The 20861-nt window shown below is 40.1% G+C and overlaps 1 protein-coding gene across 5 annotated transcripts in view; it reads left to right on the forward strand.

The window, feature by feature from the left end:
• The window catches only part of LOC117913903, a 193604-nt gene that overhangs the window by 37708 nt on the left and 135035 nt on the right, over nt 1–20861 (forward strand). For all 5 annotated transcript variants that reach the window (XM_034829015.1, XM_034829016.1, XM_034829017.1 and 2 more), the window contains exons 3-4: nt 5939–6020; nt 6234–6301. In XM_034829015.1, coding sequence (XP_034684906.1) covers nt 5939–6020; nt 6234–6301 — 150 coding nt within the window. The remainder of the gene's footprint in view (nt 1–5938; nt 6021–6233; nt 6302–20861) is intronic.

Raw genomic sequence — 20861 nt, forward strand, 5'->3', positions numbered from 1 at the left:
AAATCTGGTTGAAGTAATCTCTAGCATTGTCTGTCCTAAAGCTTTTTATTTTAGCCCCAAATTGGTTTTGAACTATTGAATGGAAATTAGGTATAACAATGCTAACATTAGATTTTTGTTTAAGAAGAAAGATCCATGTAACCCAAGTGCAGTCATCAATTAAGGATACAAACCAAGGAGCCCCAGAAACATTAGTTATAGTCGAAGGACCCCATATGTCACTATGAATCAAATGAAAAAGATAAGAACTTTTATTGCTAATAGGAAAAGATACACGAGTATGTTTTGCCAACTCACAAGTTTCGCAATGAAACTCAGAAATATCTAATCCTTGGAACAAATGAGGAAACATGACCTTTAAAACCTTAAAAGATGGATGACCTAGACGTAGGTGATACAACCAAATGGTATCTTTATTTGAGGAACTGAGAAAAGACAACGGCAAATTATTACTAGTTTTCTGAGATGATTCAATGTGGTAAAGACCACTCCTTTCCTTAGCAAGTCCAATCCTCCTCCCCGAGCCTTGTTCTTGAAAAACACAATAAGAAGGGAAAAAAATAGCATAACATTTAAGATCATGGGTAAGCTTTTGAATGGAAACAAGGTTAGCCGACGATTTTGGTACATGGAGGACATTTTTAAGAATAAGGGTAGGTGTGATGTATATGTCTCCGAAACTTGCAACGGTAGCTAAAGAGCCATTGGCCACCGCAATTTTCTTGTTACTTGGGGCTTGGGGTATAGGTATGGAAAAGTTGAGATTTGGAGGTCATATGGTCTATGGCACCGGAGTCTATTATCCAAGAGTCATCATAAACCCTGTGTGAGACATTTATGCAAAAAGAGAGTGAAGGTGTACCTAAAAGAGCCAAAGAACAAGTTCCAATAGGTTTGTCAAGGGATCCCAACAAGCTTCTCAGCTTCTCCATTTCTTCACTATTGAACAAGTTCCAGTAGACACGTGAATAAAAAAAAATCCAGCTATGAAGGCCAGAATGATGCCTAGGTCTTAAAAACCTACAACTCTGATACCATGACACGAAATATGGGATGAAAAATAATAAGTTCTGTCTATTAGATTGACTATACACAATTTATATAGAAGATTACAAGAGAAGAAATAGGAAACAAGAGATAATAGGAAACTAACTTATTCTTAAATCATAAAACTATCTATTTATAGAAATAGGAAACTAATAAAATTATCTATTTAAAGAAATAGGAAATTAACATAATAGGAAAATAATTCTCCTATTCTATTTATAGCTCAACAGATAGGTTTGTATTTGTTCAGAATTTTTTTCCCCAAAATCTTATTAAAATATTCCTTTTTATTATCACTTCGAAAAACCTGAATCTTTGTTTGAAATTGTCTTTGAACCATGTTGTGAAAGTTTTTAAAAACTTGTTCTCCCTCAAACTTTTCTTTTAGCTAATATACTGAACCTACCCATGTGTGCTCATCAATAAAGGTGATAAACCATCTTTTACTTGACATGGTATTAATCCTAGAAGGCCTCCCAACATCACTGTGAATAACAGAGAAAGGTTTCAAACTCTTATGTGCTTTCAAAGGAAAAGCTGTCATATGATATTTAGCCAACTCACATATTTCACATTGAAAAAAAGAAGGATTTTTCTTCTTGAACAAACTTGGAAACAAATATTTTAGATGATGAAAATTTGGATGACCTAACCTAAAATGCCATAACATTATTTCATTTTCACTAGTAAGAGAAATAGATTTGAAACAAGTACTTTGAGCTTGCCTTTTCAATTCAATTCTATCTTCAAAGTAATAAAGTCCTTTGCTCTATCTAGCATTGCCAATCATCTTCCCTGAATTCATTTCCTAAAACTCACATCCATCATGAAAGAAATTAGCTTGGCATTTTTTTATCTTAAGTTAACTTATTGATAGACAATAGATTACATGGATCTTCAGTCATGGATCACCTTTCTCATCCCGCATCCAGAGAAAAGGGCTCAACTTTGAGGGGTACTGTGGAATGACGGAAATGGAAATTTTTGAGGTATCTTCTCACCATTTTTCTCAGCCTTATCTGCCTTTTCATTCTCCTTTCTCTGGTGTGGCTCCTCCACACCTGAGCTCTTCTGCCATCGATCTCTCCATTCCAGCCTTTCAATCCTAGTTTCCTACGAAAAATCGAGTGTTAGTTGAAATTTTTTCAAAAAATGATGATGTTGGGACTTATAGTATTGGGTTTGTTGGCATCCCTAACGGTGATGATGCGGTGCCCCAGCTGTCTAGATTGAATCTTTTGTCTGAAAGCTATAATTATGTCAAGACCAAACCTAGCTCGCCTCATGGGGCCCCTATTCTGGGTACAGCTAGCCAGGGAGACACTGAGCTCTCCCAGATGGGTGGGTTCCAAATTGAAGGTCTTTCCTCTAGCAAAATGGCTAAAGTATGTGAGGTCTTAAGCTCCTTGGATATTAAGGTGTATTCAAGGTGAAAGAACAGAGTCCCCATAGACATTTGAGTTATGTTGACGATGGTTAGGAGGTATAGGGTCAGTGAGGTGTTTTTATGAAGATCATAAGTTGGAATATCAGGGGGTTGGGATCTAGGAAAAAGAGAAGGGTGGTTAAGGATTTTTTGCGCCTTCAGAATCCAGATGTAGTGATGTTACAGGAAACAAAAAGAGAGGTGTGCGATAGAAGGTTTGTAGGAAGTGTCTGGTCGATTAGGAATAAGGAGTGGGCTGCTCTCCCGACGTGCGGGGCTTCAGGAGGGATTTTAATCATTTGGGACTCAAAGAAAATGAGCAGTGAGGATGTGGTAATTGGATCTTTTTCTGTCTTAGTCAAGTTCTTGTTGGATGGATGTGGACCTTTGTGGTTATCCGCTATTTATGGCCCAAACAGTCCCTTAACTAGGAAGGATTTTTGGGTGGAGCTATCAGACCTTTTTAGCCTTACTTCTCTTTCATGGTGTGTGGGTGGTGACTTCAATGTTATAAGGAGAAGTTCAGAAAAATTGGGAGGCTCTAGATTCACTTCTAGCATGAGGGATTTTGATGGCTTTATAAGAGAAAGTGAATTACATGATCCCCCATTACGAAATGCCTCTTTTACTTGGTCAAATATGCAAGAGTCACTGGTGTGTAAGAGATTGGATCGGTTTCTCTATTCAAATGAGTGGGAGCTTTCATTCCCTCAAAGCCTTCAAGAAGTTCTCCCTAGATGGACATCGGATCATTGGCCGATTGTATTGGATACCAATCCTTTCAAGTGGGGTCCAACACCTTTTAGGTTTGAGAATATGTGATTGCAACATCATAGTTTCAAAGAGTGCTTTAGCAGTTGGTGGAGAGAATTTGAAGGAAATGGTTGGGAAGGTCACAAGTTCATGAGAAAGTTACAATTTGTTAAGGCAAAATTGAAAGATTGGAATAAGAATACTTTTGGAATGCTTAAGGAAAGGAAAAAAACCATCTTGGATGAAATAGCTATCATTGATGCCAATGAATAAGAAGGGGCTCTCTCTTCTGATCTCGCTGTTCAAAGAGCTGTAAGAAAAGGGGAGCTAGAGGAAATAATAATGAGGGAAGAAATTCATTGGAGACAAAAAGCTAAGGTAAAATGGGTTAAAAACGGGGATTGCAACTCAAAGTTGTTTCACAAAGTGGCTAATGGGAGACGAAATAGGAATTTCATCAAATTATTGGAGAATGAAAGTGGTTTGGTGTTGGACAATTCCGAGAGCATCACAGAGGAGATATTACTTTATTTCAAAATGCTGTACTCGAGTCCTCCAGGTGAGTCTTAGAGAGTAGAGGTATTGATTGGTCCCCTATATCAGAAGAGAGTGCCTCTAGGCTGGATTCCCCTTTCTCCGAAGTAGAGATCCATAATGCCATCTTTCAGTTAGATAGGGATAAGGCGCCAGGGCTTGATGGTTTCACCATAGTAGTGTTTCAGGATTGTTGGGATGTGATCAAGGATGACTTAGTGAGGGTGTTTGCAGAGTTTCACAACAGCGGGATTATTAATCAAAACACCAATGCATCCTTCATAGTTCTTTTGCCCAAAAAGAGTCAGTCAAAGAAGATTTCGAATTTTAGATCTATCAGCCTAATCACTTGTCTCTATAAGGTAATAGCAAAAGTCTTGTCAGGGCGTCTAAGAGGACCTCTGACATCATCAAGTTCCCTGTTTAGACCTGCTAAAAAATCTATAACTCTATCTTTTTCAAGCATTTGCTGGTATTTCACGCTTTCAGTTGGACATCTCCACTCCACGTCAGAAACCAAATCCAGTTCATGCCAAAGAGTCTTCAGATTGTTGACGCATTGAGTGACAGCCAAATCTCCTTGTTTCATGTCACGAATTTGGGTTCTAATCTCATAAATCTGAGCAGAATTGCTAAGATTAGAATAGGTTTCTTTACTACCTCCCGAAGTTCCTCTACTGTCTGAAGGTACATGTAAGGCTTTGAAATTTCTGGTTCCATCAAGTTGAGAATCCAGGACATGATCATGGAATTTTCTGCATCCCAGTTCTCGAATGAAGCTTCGGTCTCCTTTGGCTAACGAGTTGATCCAGTCAAATACCCTATTTTTCTTTTTCCGCAAATGAAGAATTTGACATCTTGTGACCATTGTAGAAAATTCAAACCATTCAGCTCATGGTTTGTACTTTGCTAATTTGGGTTGAAATCTAAATTGGTATTCCCTTGCTGTGATTGCTCCTGTTGCTGCCCTTGTTGGGATTCCTCCAGCTGTTGTGGCTTCAGATTATCTCCTCTGTTGCCCCACCATGGCCTTTTTTTACCATGGGCACAAATTACAGAACCTAGCTTTGATACCATGAAATTCTCTGAGAGAAAATTTTTCTCATTGAATGAAAATGGAAAAGTTACAAGAATAAATAGGGTGAGATCAGAATCTTATCTCCCTTAGAAAATAGGAACAGAAAAACAAACAAGTCCTATCTACAATATTTGAATACTGAATTTGAATTTTAAATAAAAAAAACATAATCTAACAACCTAACCACTTCTTAACTTGTAGGTCCTGGTAAATTTTAGACGAGGATTGAAGCAGATTTTCCTCGTCTTGGAAAATCATCGTCATTCATCAAAGTTCAATTAAATTTGTTTTTGTTCTAACACACACTTGTTTTGATTAATAACCACCTCATTTCCAAAGATATGATTGGAATGGATCATCTGCCTTATGAAACATGGACGGTATGGGGAAAGGAAAGAAAAGTGAAATAAAAATAAATAAATATAAAAGTGAGCTAAAAAGCTTTTACTCCCATATACCTCCAATTTTTTTCGTCTTTTCGGTAGAGAATGAAGACTTTGAAAATGTATGTGTTCTCTCAAAAATTGTTGTTGTGTTTCATTTTCCTTTATATTTTTACAACAAACTAAACCAGAAAATTTTGAGATTTCTTCCTTTTTTGCCCCCCTTTTACCTAGTATTTTCCATGATTCAAACGAAGTGTAGTAAAATTAGCACACTTGCCATGCATGAAACAGTTGGCTTGTTTCTTTTTGTGTGTGGGCTGCACCTGGTTTTCCCCCTCTTTTGCTTTTCTGTTAATTTTTCCTTACCTGATAAAGAAAAAATAATGAATGGAATGGCTCAATGTCTGATTTAAATTAAATTTTGTCCATTAATTTGTCCTAGAAAAAAATGTATCAGGTTTTGTTGCAAAATACCCCCTTTGAGCTGTCTATTTTGAAGTTATAGAAATAGTATATTTGTCTAAAGATCTTGCTGGGAAATTCTAAAGCTCTTGAAACATTATTTTTTTTATCGGAAATGAAGGGAAAGCTCTTGAAACATTATGTATTTTCATAACTACATCGACAAGAATCATTCAGTTCTTATGGAAGAAAGAGTCTTCTTGGACAATTGGAACTTTCATTTGACATTCTAATTTGATTTTATGTGTGCAGGTCTTTTGTACGTGAGCTATATGATGGGCAGTTGGTGATAAAGTTGAAAAAGGGTCTTGATTTTCCTGCTATGGATCCATGGGTTGGTTGTCTTTTTTGCCACTTTCCGCATCAATGGTGTATTTTGTTTGTTGAACTAGTTATTCTGTTTTCTTTTATCACCTGCTCCTAATTAAATACTATAGTTGCCCTTTTTCCAGAGTTTAATGTTTAGTGTGCTGATAATGGATGCCAATGATTTTTTATTTCAGTCTCTACTATTGCATCTTGTTTCAACTTTTTAACATGCTTTCAGGGAACAAGTGATCCATATGTGGTCATACAATTGGATGGGCAGGTTGTGAAGAGCAACGTCAAATGGGGGTAAGTAACTAACATTCTGATATTTTCCTTGAAAATAGTAAATTCATGTTGACAATAAAAGAGAAGAACATGTGGAAGAATGAAATTATGAAAGTTATGATTTTGTAAGGAGAATTAGGCAATCCTGTGATCAAAGGGATTTGTTGTAATTGAGTTAGGAAAATTCCTAATTTAGGTGCTAGGAATCTTTGTATATACAAGTTCTCTAAAACCTTTTGGAATTGAATCACAGTCAACATCTTGAATTGTTAACTCCATAAACACAATTCCTTCTCTTTGAACAAATAGGGGATAAACAACAACCTCCTTTCACCAATAAGCATGTTATGATTCCGTAGTTCCCAAAATACAAAAGAAAAGCATATCTGAATATGGAGTATTGCACTCTCTAAACCAACCCTCCATATTGCTTTTGTGAAACTCAATAACAGTTTATTTATCCAAACTAAATTAGCAAAGAAAAAAATCACGAGAAACTTGTCTTTAATATGGGTTCCAAGTGGGATTGGCGATGGTTTCACCATAAATTTTGACAACAAACGTGTCGCTCTTATGCGTGCGAAAATATGGCCATGGCTCCCAGAACTACCACAAACTGCTAGTTCTTTTTAGGAACACCTTTTTGCCACCACCGTCATTCTCAGCTTCTCCCAAAACATTGCATTTCATCAAACTGTCTCCTATCTCAGACATAACACTTTCATTGTTCCAAACCTTCTAGAACCACGACCATAACTCCAAACATAGTCTTGAATCGGTTGCCATTTGTGGCGAAGAGGAACTATACAATGACAGTTTTGCATAGAAGTGTAAGAGTTTGAAGAAGAAGCTATCGCAGCCATGGAGAGGAGAAAAGATAGAAAAAAGGTTATGTGGGCATTGGAAAAAAGGGGCTTAGGTCATCCTCAAGAGTCAATGAGTATTATGGTTTTAAAGAGAATAACATGTATAATGTCATTTGATATTAATAGGTTATGATAATAGAATAAATTTTGCAACGTTAGATTAGTATTAATAGATTGTAATAAATAAATTGATGAGAGGTATTTTTAGATGACAATTTTGCAGAGAAATCCAACAACTTGAAGAAGAAGTTGTTGCGGCCATGGAGAGGAGAAAAAGATAGAAAAGGGTTATGTGCGCATTGAAAAAGATAGGGCTTAGGCCATCCTCAAGAATTAATGAGTATTATGGGTTTTAAAGAGAAAAACATGTATAATGTTAATTGATATTAATAGGTTATAATAATAGAATAAATTTTGTAATATTGGAATAGATATTAATAGATTATAATAAATAAATTGATGAGGAGTGTTTTTTAAATTAAAAGGCAAGTTGTCAGACATTTTCAGAATGAAAAAAATTGACAAACACCTCACTTTTTATAGTAGTATAGATATGTGAGTCTCTGTACAGGCTAAAGATTAAAGGAAAAGAAGTTTATACCTCTCATTCCTTCCATCTTTGTTCTTCATGATGGTATCAGAGCCTTAGGGTCATAAATTTGGGAAGAAAAAGAATATTTTTTTCGACCTTCATTACCGAGTTGAAGACCAAAGTCGACCTTAAAGTTTAATTCAAACCATTTTAACAAACCTAGATCATGAACTCGGTGGCAATAGCAACCGTCGTCATCACATTGTCATGCCATTGCTACAAGACATTTTTGTCTTTGCCTCTCATCACTGTCACGTCACTGAGATTGCATTGCAACTCCTTTCTTAGCCTTGCCATCAGCCTTGGATCTTTGTCGTCGGCCTTCCCTTTCCCTTAGACTTCCACCCTTACCTTGTCACAAACTCATTGCGAAAGAGAAATCACGTCATTATCGTTGCTGTAAACAAATATTTTTCCTTTTACAAGTGTTTCCTGTGTTGGGATTGAGTCCCTAAAAGTAAGACATGATGTAAAAAAGTTAAACTTAATTGTCTTCTAGCTATCCCTTTGGTGTATTGACATTGATTTGAGTATTTAGCCTATATCTCTTACATTGTATATGACTTGGGTATATTAAGAGTTGCACAGAAGATACAAGTCATGGGTTCTTTGTAAGTAGATAAGTTGTCCATAGCCGGTTCATGAATTTAAGCAATCCAATAGAGATTGTAGTATACCACCTCTTAATTAGAGGGATGACTTGTCTTGGCTATCGAGATGAGTTTCCCATGGTGAGTGCACTAGTGTATGTGATGCACATTAGATAGGACCTACGGTGAATCATGACACAAAACTATCAATTGTCATAATTCACTAAGCTACTATGCTATATGGACTTTCAATCTTGAGTGGATATCGAGTCTATGCCAAAATCAATAGGAGGCTTTAATTGATGGGTGGGATCTTAAAGTGGTCATATATCCCTATGGATTGGGTTGTTGATGGAGGTTGGTAGCAACAAGTATTCTCAATATAGACTGTTAGATAGTGTATAATTATTTAGGTTATTTAATTTTCCTTTTCCTTTTCTTTTCTTATTGTATTGTGGGTCCCACTAACATGTATATATATACCCAAGTCCAATGTGTATTATTTACAGTTTTTCAATAACAAAAATTAGGGATTCTCCATTTTTCTCTTTTTTCACATGGTAATAGAGCCTAGGGAGAAAAAAACCCTAATTATTTCCGGTTTATCTGTGATCGTGTTTCATTCCGGTCACCCTTCCCATCTCCTAAAGCTTTTCGATTAACCGTATTGCCATAAAAAAACCCTCACCGCCAGCGACTTTTTCGGCGACCTTTTTTCGGCGAAGTCCTTTTCCGACACCGACCATACCATCAGGTGCGCAAGGAGGAGATCTTCAAGTTTTCTCAAAGCACCGGAGGGAAACTCTCAGCCACGCGCCGGCCACGCGCGTTTCTTCTCCAGCGGCCTGAATCTCACCCGCCGGTGCGTGAGGGCACGTGGAGCACTTTCCGGCCACGCACTTCCACCTACAGCCTCGCCTGATGGCGTCTAGCCACCCTCCATCTGTGTTTGTGCCATCCGAGCCCTGAAAGTGCATTTTTTGGAGTTTTTTGTCTCCGCCGGCCCTGTAAACAGCCTTTCCGGCAACCTCCGGTGACTTCCTCTCCACCCCGAGCCCTGCACGTATCTTAAGAAGTGTTCTTCTACCCTTCCAATAGTGCCACATTTGTTTTTCTTTACTATTTGGTCTCTCACAGCCGCGGATCCTCGGTTTTTCTTCTTTCAGCCGCAATCTGAAGCCGTATTAGGGCTCTCTTCGATCCAAACATATTTCGTTCTCCAGATAAGTAGATATGGCTACTAAAAGTTCCACTTTTTCCTCTGTCATATTTGGATCTCCTATGATTACTTCGGAGAAATTGGTTGGCAGTGAAAATTATCTGTCCTGGTTTGCCTCTGTGGAGCTTTGATTTATAGGTTAAGGTTATGAGGATCACCTTGTTACACAGGAGGCGGATATCCCTGAGGTTGACAGAGTACAATGGAGGAAGATAGATGCACAGTTATGTAGTGTGTTATGGGAATCAGATGATCCTAAGATTTTGCTTCATCTTCGGGCCTACAAAACATGCTTTAAATTTTGGAATCAGGCGAAAGGGCTATACACAAATGATATCCAACGTCTTTATAAGGTGGCTTCTTCTATTTTCAATGTCAGACAACAAGACATGGATTTATCTACTTATATTGGCTAGATTGCCTCTCTTAAGGAGGAATTCTTGACCGTGATTCCTCTTACTACTAATTTTGGGGATCAACGAACACAGATTGACAAGTTCTTCATAGTTCTTACGCTTATTGGCCTCCGTCCAGATCTCGAGACCGTCCGCGATCAGATTCTTGGCAGTTCCTCCGTTCCATCCTTGGATGATGTGTTTGCTCGCCTCCTCCGTATCTCCTCCACTCAGACTTTGCTATCTGATAACACTTCAGATTCTTTTGTGTTAGTTTCTCAAACTAACTCTCGAGGAGGACGTAGTGGTAACCGAGGTAGAGGCCAACGTCCTCATTGCACCTATTGCAATAAGCTTGGCCACACTCGTGATCGGTGTTATCAGTTTCATGGGCGGCCTCCCCGCACTACCCACGTGGCCTAGTCATCTGATCCTCAGTCGCCTCAGTCTCCCAGTTCCTCCACATCTCAGGGTATTTCCCTCACGACAGTGAGTATGATGACTATCTCCGCTATTAGGCCACCAAGTCAGCTTCTGTTGCCCGGACTGGTAATGCTTCTGCTTGTCTTGCCCACACATCTTCTATTGGACCTTGGATTCTAGATTATGGCGCTTCTGATCACAAATCTGGTAATAAGGATCTTTTCTCTTCTATTACTACTACCCCTGCCTTACCTACTGTTACTTTAGCTAATGGTTCCCAAACTATGGCTAAAGGTTTTGGTTTCGCTCATTCTCTCCCTTCCCTACTTCTCCATTCTGTCCTTTATGCCCCTGAGTGTCCTTTTAATCTTATTTCCATCAACAAAATAACTCGCACTCTTAACTGTTCTATCACTTTCTCTGATAAATTTGTGACCTTGCAAGACCGGAGTACGGGGAAGACGATTGACATAGGACGTGAGTCTCAAGGCCTCTATCACCTCACCTCGCCTTCAACTCCTGCAGTTTGCATTTCCACTGATGCTCCCCTTCTCATCCACAATCGCCTGGGCCACCCTAGTCTATCCAAGTTCCAGAAAATGGTCCCTCGTTTTTCATCTTTGTCGTCACTTGCGTGTGAGTCCTGTCAGCTTGGGAAATATACTCGTGTCTCGTTCCCAAAGCGTTTGAATAATCGGGCAAAATTTCCTTTTGAACTTGTCCACATTGATGTTTGGGGTCCTTGTCGGACCGCGTCTACTTTAAGATTTCAGTATTTTTTCACTTTCATTGATGACTATTCTCGATGTGCTTGGTTATTTTTAATGAAAAATCGAGCTGAGTTATTCTCTATTTTCTAGAAATTTTATGCTGAAATCCAAACCTAGTTCAATATTTCTATTTGTGTGTTGCGCAGTGACAATGCTAGGGAATATTTTTCTGCACCATTTACTTCATTTATGTCCCACCATGGGATCATTCATCAGTCTTCTTGTGCTCATACTTCTCAACAAAATGGGGTAGCTGAACGTAAGAATCGACATCTTGTTGAGACAGCTCGTACTCTCCTTCTCCATAGTCATGTTCCTTTTCGTTTTTGGGAGGACGCTGTTCTTACAACATGTTATTTGATTAATCGTATGCCCTCATCTGTATTACATGATCAGATTCCTCATTCCCTTCTTTTCCCTGACCAACCACTTTATTTCCTTCCTCCTCGTGTTTTTTGTTGTACTTGCTTTATTCATATTCTCACTCCTGGACAGGACAAACTTTCTGCCAAAGCCACAAAATGCATCTTCTTGGGATATTCCAGACTTCAAAAAGGTTATCGCTGTTATTCCTCTGAGACTCATCGCTATTTTCTCTCCGCTGATGTCACTTTCTTTGAGGACTCACCGTTCTTCTCCACCTCTGAGTCTCTTCCTGTTTCTGAAGTCTTACCCCTTCCCATTATCTCCCCACCTGATGTAGTGCCTTCTCGCCCACTTCAGGTTTATCATCGTCGTCATCGTGTCGCTGTTCCTCCTTCTTTGGTTGAGGTACCTGTTGACTCACTTCCTATCCCTTCAGCTTCTCTTGCCCCGGCTCTGCCTCCTTCTGCTGACTTACCCATTGCTCTTCGGAAAGGTAATCGATCTACTCTTAATCCTCATCCCATTTACAATTTTTTGAGTTACCATCGATTATCTTTACCCTATTCTGCATTTGTTTATGCTATATCTTCTGTTTCTCTTCCCAAGAGCACCCCTGAGGCTCTTTCCCATCCAGGTTGGCGACAGGCAATGGTAGATGAAATGACTGCTTTACACTCCAATGACACTTGGGATCTTGTTGTTTTACCCTCTGGTAAATTTACAGTTGGTTGTCGTTGGGTCTACACAGTTAAGGTTGGCCCTGATGGTCAGGTTGATCGCCTTAAGGCCCGCTTAGTTGCTAAAGGCTATACTCAGGTTTATGGTTCTGATTATGGTGACACTTTCTCTCCTGTTGCCAAGATAGCTTTTGTTCGTCTATTGCTCTCCATGGCTGCTATGCATTCTTGGCCTCTTTATCAGTTAGATATTAAAAATGCTTTCCTTCATGGGGATCTTGCTCAGGAAGTTTATATGGAGCAACCACCTGGTTTTGTTGCTCAGGGGGAGTTTGGTTTAGTGTGCAGGTTACGCAGTTCTCTATATGGCTTGAAACAATCTCCTCGAGCATGGTTTAGCCGTTTTAGTTCTGTTGTTCAGGAGTTTGGCATGTTCCGTAGTACAGCAGACCATTCCGTTTTCTATCATCATAACTCTTCGGAGCAGTGTATTTATCTGGTAGTTTATGTGAACGACATCGTCATTACAGGCAGTGATCAGAATGGTATTCACAAACTAAGGCAACACCTTTTCACCCACTTTCAGACTAAAGACTTGGGGAAACTCAAGTATTTCTTAGGGATTGAGATAGCTCAATCCAGTTCCGATGTGGTTCTTTCCCAAAGGAAGTATGCTTTAAACATCTTAGAAGAAACCGGTATGTTAGACTGTAAACCGGTAGACACTCCTATGGATCCAAATGTCAAACTTATACTAGGACAGGGGGAGCCTTTAGGAGATCCTGGGAGATATCGGCGACTTGTAGGTAAACTGAACTACCTCACCATTACTCGTCCAGACATTTCTTTTCCTGTAAGTGTTGTTAGTCAATTCCTACAGTCACCATGTGATAGCCATTGGGATGTTGTAATTCGTATTCTTCGATATATCAAAAGCACACCAGGCTAAGGTGTGTTGTACGAGAACAGAGGTCATACCCAGGTTGTTAGTTACACAGATGCAGATTGGGCTAGCTCACCCACAGATAGACGTTCCACTTCCAGGTATTGTGTTTTTATTAGAGGTAACCTAATATCCTGGAAGAGTAAGAAACAAGATGTAGTAGCCAGATCTAGTGCTGAAGCCGAGTATCGAGTTATGGCTCTGGCAACATGTGAACTTATATGGCTGAAACATCTTCTTCGGGAGTTGAGATTTGGAAAGGATGAACAGATGAAGCTCATCTGTGACAACCAAGCTGCTTTGCATATTGCATCCAATCCAGTATTCCATGAAAGGACCAAACACATTGAAGTTGACTGTCACTTCATTAGAGAGAAGATCGCATCAGGATGTGTGGCGACTAGTTTTGTCAATTCAAATGATCAACTAACAGATATTTTTACTAAATCTCTCAGAGGTCCTAGAATTAAATACATTTGTAACAAGCTTGGTGCATATAACATATATGCTCCAGCTTGAGGGTGAGTGTTAGATAGTGTACAGTTATTTAGGTTATTTACTTTTCCTTTTCATTTTCTTTCCTTATTGTATTGTAGGTCCCACTAACATGTATATATATACCCAAGTTCAATGTGTATTATTTACAGTTTTTCAATAACAAAAATTAGGGATTCTCCATTTTCTCTCTTTTCACATAGACACCATAATATCTCATGGAATTGAGACAATGTGTTCCCTTGGGTGATTTAAAGGACATATGATCATAAAATTTGTGACACCGTGTTGAATATAATGTATTTATAGTGTATAACCTTTCCTTGTTAATATAGGACACATATATGGTAGGACACATGTATGGTAGTTAGGACTCTTAGCCTTGTATATATATATATATTTCTCAATTGTAAGTAGATCATTACATTACCAAGAATCAAGGTCTTTCTTCTTCCTCTCTCTTTCAACATGGTATCAGAGCCAAGGAAGAAAACCTAATTCTTTCCTGTTTCCCGTGTCATCAACTCCGGGAAACCTTCCGGTGACCGTGTTTCATTCCGGTCACCTTCCCCATCTCCCAATACTTTCCGGTCATTCGGATCGTCGACAGAAACCACTCGCCGTCGGCGAACTTTTCCGGTGAACTTTTCCGGCGACGTATTTTTCCGACACCGACCATACCAGAAGGAGCGTCTGGAGGAGATCTCCAACTTTTGTGAAGGCACCGGCACCAAAAGAGCCTCCACGCGCCGTCCACGCGCAATTTTCCGGTCGGCGGCTGCATCTCACGCGCCGCGCGCGTGAGGCCTTTTCCGGCGACGCGCCTCCTCCTCCAGCTTCGCCTGACGCCGACCAGCCTCCCTACCTCCCTGGTTCTCCCATCCGAGCCCTGCACGTACCTCTTTTGGGGATTTTTGTCTCCGTCGGCCCTCCAAACAGTCTTTCCGGCGAAGCTCCGACTACTTTTTCTCCACTCCAATCCCTGCACGTGCCTTGGGAAGTGTTCTTCTACCTTTCTGGTGGTACCACGCCACGATCTGAGGCCGTCTCCCTTTTTCGGTGGTGCCACGCCGCAATCTGAAGCCGTATTAGGGCTCTCTTCGATCCAAACATACTTCATTCTCCAGATAAGTAGATATGACTACTAAAAATTCCATTTTTTCCGCTGTTATATCTGGATCTCCTATGATTACTTCGGAGAAATTGGTTGGCAGTGACAATTATCTTTCCTGGTCTGCCTCTGTTGAACTTTGGTTTATGGGTCAAGGATATGAGGATCACTTGATTACACAGGAGGCAGATATCCCTGAGGTTGACCGCGTACAGTGGAGGAAGATAGATGCACAGTTATGTAGTGTATTATGGCAATCGGTTGATCCCAAGATTCTTCTTCATCTTCGGGCCTACAAAACTTGTTTTAAATTTTGGACTCAGGCCAAAGGATTATATACGAATGATATCCAGCGTCTTTATAAGGTGGCTTCTGCTATTGTCCATCTCAGCCAACAGGACTTGGATCTATCTACTTATATTGGCCAGATTGCCTCTCTTAAGGAGGAGTTCTTGACTGTGATGCCTCTTACTCCTGATGTTGGGGCTCAACAAACACAACTTGACCAGTTCTTCATGGTTCTTACTCTTATTGGCCTCCGTCCGGATCTTGAGCCTGTCCGCGATCAGATTCTTGGTAGTTCATCAGTTCCGTCCTTGGATGATGTGTTTGCTCGCCTCCTCCGTATCTCCTCCACTCAGACTTTGCCATCTGATAGCACTTCAGATTCTTCTGTGTTAGTTTCTCAAACTAGCTCTCGAGGAGGCCGCAGTGGTACTCGAGGTAGAGGTCAACGTCCTCATTGCACCTATTGCAATAAACTTGGCCACACTCGCGATCGTTGCTATCAGTTACATGGACGACCTCCTCGCACTGCCCATGTGGCCCAGTCCTCTGATTCTCCGCTGCCTCAGCCTTCGAGCTCTTCCGCATCTCAGGCTTCTGTTGCCTCTGTTGCCCAGCCTGGTAATGCCTCTGCCTGCCTTACCCACACATCTTCTCTTGGACCCTGGATTCTAGATTCTGGAGCTTCTGATCACTTATCTGGTAATAAGGATCTTTTCTCCTCTATTACTACTACCTCTGCTTTACCTACTGTTACCTTAGCTAATGGTTCTCAAACTGTGGCTAAAGGTATTGGTTTGGCCCTTCCTCTACCTTCTCTACCTCTCACTTCTGTCCTTTATACTCCTGAATGTCCTTTTAATCTTATTTCCATCAGCAAAATCACTCGTACTCTTAATTGCTCTATTACCTTTTCTGATAAATTTATGACCTTGCAGGACCGGAGTACGGGGAGGACGATTGGCATAGGACGTGAGTCTCAAGGCCTCTATCACCTCACCTCGGATTCATCTCCTGCAGTTTGCATTTCCACTGATGCTCCTCTCCTCATTCACAATCGTCTGGGCCACCCTAGTCTCTCCAAGTTCCAGAAGATAGTCCCTCGTTTTTCCACTTTATCGTCGCTTCCGTGTGAGTCATGTCAGCTTGGGAAACATACTCGTGTCTCGTTCCCAAAGCGTTTGAATAATCGGGCAAAGTCTCCTTTTGAGCTTGTCCACACTGATGTTTGGGGTCCTTGTCGGACTGCGTCTACTTTAGGATTTCAGTATTTTGTCACTTTCATTGATGACTATTCTCGATGTACTTGGTTATTTTTAATGAAAAATCGAGCTGAGTTATTCTCTATTTTCCAGAAATTTTATGCTGAAATCCAAACCCAGTTCAATATTTCTATTCGTGTGTTACGCAGTGACAATGCTAGGGAATATTTTTCAGCACTATTTACTTCGTTTATGTCCCATCATGGGATTCTTCATCAGTCTTCTTGTATTCATACTCCTCAACAAAATGGGGTAGCTGAACGCAAGAATCGACATCTTGTTGAGACAGCTCGTACTCTCCTCCTCCATAGTAATGTTCCTTTTCGTTTTTGGGGGGACGCCGTTCTTACCACTTGTTATTTGATTAATCGTATGCCCTCCTCTGTCTTACATGATTAGATTCCTCACTCCCTTCTCTTCCCTGACCAACCACTTTATTTCCTTCCTCCTCGTGTCTTTGGTTGTACTTGCTTTGTTCATATTCTCACTCCGGACAGGACAAGCTTTCCGCCAAAGCCATGAAGTGTCTCTTCTTGGGATACTCCAGACTTCAGAAGGGTTATCGTTGTTATTCCCTTGAGACTCATCGATACTTTATCTTCGCTGATGTCACCTTCTTTGAGGACTCACCATTCTTTTCCACCACTTCTGAGTCTCTTCCTGTTTCTGAAGTCTTGCCTATTCCCATTGTCTCCCCACCTGATGCTATGCCTCCTCGACCACTTCAGGTTTATCATCGTCGCCCTCGTGTCGTTGCTCCTCTCCCTTTTGCTGAGGCACCTGCTGACTCACTTCCTATCCCTTCGGCTTCACCTACCCCGGCTCTGCCTTCTCCTAATGACTTACCCATTGCTGTTCGGAAAGGTACTCGCTCTACTCGTAATCCTCATCCTATTTACAATTTTTTGAGTTATCATCGATTATCTTCACCCTATTCTGCTTTTATTTCTGCTATATCCTCTGTTTCTCTTCCAAAGAGCACCCATGAAGCTCTTTCCCATCCAGGCTAGCGACAGGCAATGGTGGATGAAATGGCTGCTCTGCACTCTAATGGCACTTGGGATCTTGTTGTTTTACCCTTGGGTAAATCTACCGTTGGCTGTCGTTGGGTCTACGCAGTTAAGGTTGGTCCTGATGGTCAGGTTGATCGCCTTAAGGCCCGCTTAGTTGCTAAAGGCTATACTCAGGTTTATGGTTCTGATTATGGTGACACATTCTCTCCTGTTGCCAAGATTGCTTCTGTCCGTCTGCTTCTTTCCATGGCTGCCATGTGTTCTTGGCCTCTTTATCAATTGGATATTAAAAATGCCTTCCTTCATGGTGATCTTGCTGAGGAGGTTTATATGGAGCAACCTCCTGGTTTTGTTGCTCAGGGGGAGTCTGGTTTAGTATGCAGGTTACGCTGTTCTCTATATGGCTTGAAACAATCTCCTCGAGCATGGTTTGGCCGTTTTAGTTCTGTTGTTCAAGAGTTTGGCATGCTTCGCAGTACAGCAGACCATTCAGTTTTCTATCATCATAACTCTTTGGGGCAGTGTATTTATCTGGTTGTTTATGTGGACGACATCGTCATTACAGGCAGTGATCAGGATGGTATTCATAAACTAAAGCAACACCTTTTTACCCACTTTCAGACCAAAGACTTGGGGAAACTCAAGTATTTCTTGGGAATTGAGATAGCTCAATCCAGTTCTGCTGTGGTCCTTTCCCAAAGAAGTATGCTTTAGACATCCTGGAAGAAACCGGTATGTTAGACCGTAAACCGGTAGACACACCTATGGATCCGAATGTCAAACTTGTACCAGGACAGGAGGAGCCTTTAGGAGACCCCGGGAGATATCGACGGCTTGTAGGTAAATTGAACTATCTCACCATTACTCGTCCAGACATTTCTTTTCCTGTGAGTGTTGTTAGTCAATTCCTACAGTCACCATGTGATAGCCATTGGGATGTTGTAATCCGCATTCTTCGATATATCAAAAGTACACCAGGCCAAGGTGTGTTGTACGAGAACAGAGGTCATACTCAGGTTGTTGGTTACACAGATGCAGATTGGGCTGGCTCACCCACAGATAGACGTTCCACTTCAGGGTACTGTGTTTTTATTGGAGGTAATCTAATATCTTGGAAGAGTAAGAAACAAGATGTAGTGGCCAGATCTAGCGCTGAAGCCGAGTATCGAGCTATGGCTTTGGCAACATGTGAACTCATATGGTTGAGACATCTTCTTCGAGAGTTGAGATTTGGAAAGGATGAACAGATGAAACTCATATGTGATAACCAGGCCGCATTACATATTGCATCCAATCCAGTCTTTCATGAAAGGACCAAACATATTGAAGTTGACTGTCATTTCATTAGAGAGAAGATCGCATCAGGATGTGTTGCTACAAGTTTTGTTAATTCAAATGATCAACTAGCTGACATCTTCACTAAATCTCTCAGAGGTCTAGGATTAAATATATTTGTAACAAGCTTGGTGCATATGACGTATATGCTCCAGCTTGAGGGGGAGTGTTGAATATAATGTATTTATAGTGTATAACCTTTCCTTGTTAATATAAGACACATATATGGTAGGACACATGTATGGTAGTTAGGACTCTTAGCCTTGTATATATATATATTTCTCAATTGTAAGTAGATCATTACATTACCAAGAATCAAGGTCTTTCTTCTTCCTCTCTCTTTCAATACACCGTAGTAATTCCTTAAGTGAAATTTGACATATGCTTTTTATGTGATGGAATATGTCATTTGATTACATAATCAGTGAGATTTGTAACTCAATGATTGAAGAAGTAATTTTGATAGGTGATAACACTACCTTATTAGATTATGGACACCGGTTTATAGGAAGTTTGCATGCAGTGGATAGTAGGTCATGAACTCGAGCTTTGTCTTATTGTTATTTACATAAGGTATTGAAGTATAGTTGATTCTCTTTAATGGAATGTTATTTACTTCAGAATTGAATTAAGAGGGAGTCAATACTCCTATGGTTCTTAGTAGTCCCCTCTTTGAACTCATATACCATGATGACACAATTTACGAGGGTTAGATTGGCTCTAGGTTCACTCTTGTGAATAAGACCGTTTTGGTAATTATATAAGGTTGCATAAGGGATAGTGAACAAAGTTTCTGGAATAGGCTAATTGATTAATTAGATGATCATGTGTGGTTAATCAATTAGGACCCGTTTTGGGCTAAATTAAATGACCCAAGCCTTGTTGGACTCAAGTCACTAAAGCTCCATAAAGAACTCTATAAATACCCCCTGAGAGGTTAGGGTTTCTAACGCTTTTGGTGAGAGCTTTCTTCCATCTCCAGAGAGAGAGAGAAAGAGAGTCATAGCTTCCTCCCTTCTAAAACCCACACTTTGGAGTGCTAAGATCGTGGTTCAAGTTATCGAGTGGAAGATTTTAGGTGTACGAGACCTTGAGACATGTTCTTCATTGCTAGGAATTAATCTGGGAACATCCAGATACAAGTATGACTACCATATCTCTAAATCTTTATTCTAATATGGTTTTTATAGCCATTGACCTTTGATGCTATTGTTACAGCCACTGCTATCCCACATCGATACCTGTGGGAGCTCTAACATGGATCCTTACAAGTAAGTGAGTTCTTTACCTAAGAGCTCTTATATATTTTTCATAAAAAAAAAAAAGAAAAAAAAAAGAAAATGTTTGAGATATCATAAACTACCGTTGTCATTGCTCAATCTAAAGAAGTGATTACTAGTAACAATACAGGATAATTGTAGAATATTCAAGCGGCACACAAGCTTAATGGGAAGAATTATTTAAAATGGTCACAACTTGGTCGTACCTTTCTAAAGGGAAAGGGAAATTAAGTCATCTCCTAGGAATTGGACCAAGGAGAGGAGATCCTTGGTTTGATGCTTGGGATGAGCAAGACTCTATGATTATGACATGGTTGTGGAACTCAATGACGCTTGAAATTAGTGACATATATATGTTTTTGACAACTATTAAAGACATCCAGTATGCAGTTCACTAAACATACTCAAAGGCATTAGATGTAGCCCAAGTTTACGAAATAAAAGTTAAGATTGGAGTGGCTAAACGGGGAAACAAGAGTGTCACAGAGCATCTATGGCAAAAATTTGATCATTATCGATGTATTGAGACAAAATGCCTTAAAGATGCAACAATCCTGAAGAATTATATCAAAAAGGATCTAGTCTATGATTTCTTAGTTGGTCTCAATGTTGTGTTTAACCAAGTTAGAGTTCAAATATTTAGCAAAGAAGTTCCAACTTTGAATGAGACTATCTTTAATATTCAAGCAAAAGAAAGTCGAAGTGTCATGCTTGAACCTTAGAATATGAAAGGCTCGACTATGGTTGCTAACAAAAGTAGTGATCATAAGGCTAGCATTGCTAATAACAAAAGGATTGATTGGTCAAGGGCTTCAAATCGTGATAACAGGGATAAATTATGGTGCACTTACTGCTAGAAGCCTAGACAAACATGGAGAAATACTAGAAACTTCATGGTAAGCCAACCACATCTAGCAAAGAGTGGGGTTACAATGGAGGGTAGCAGAGGGATAATGAAC

Source organism: Vitis riparia, chromosome 5 (assembly GCF_004353265.1).
Source record: "Vitis riparia cultivar Riparia Gloire de Montpellier isolate 1030 chromosome 5, EGFV_Vit.rip_1.0, whole genome shotgun sequence".
Classification (NCBI taxonomy): domain Eukaryota; kingdom Viridiplantae; phylum Streptophyta; class Magnoliopsida; order Vitales; family Vitaceae; genus Vitis; species Vitis riparia.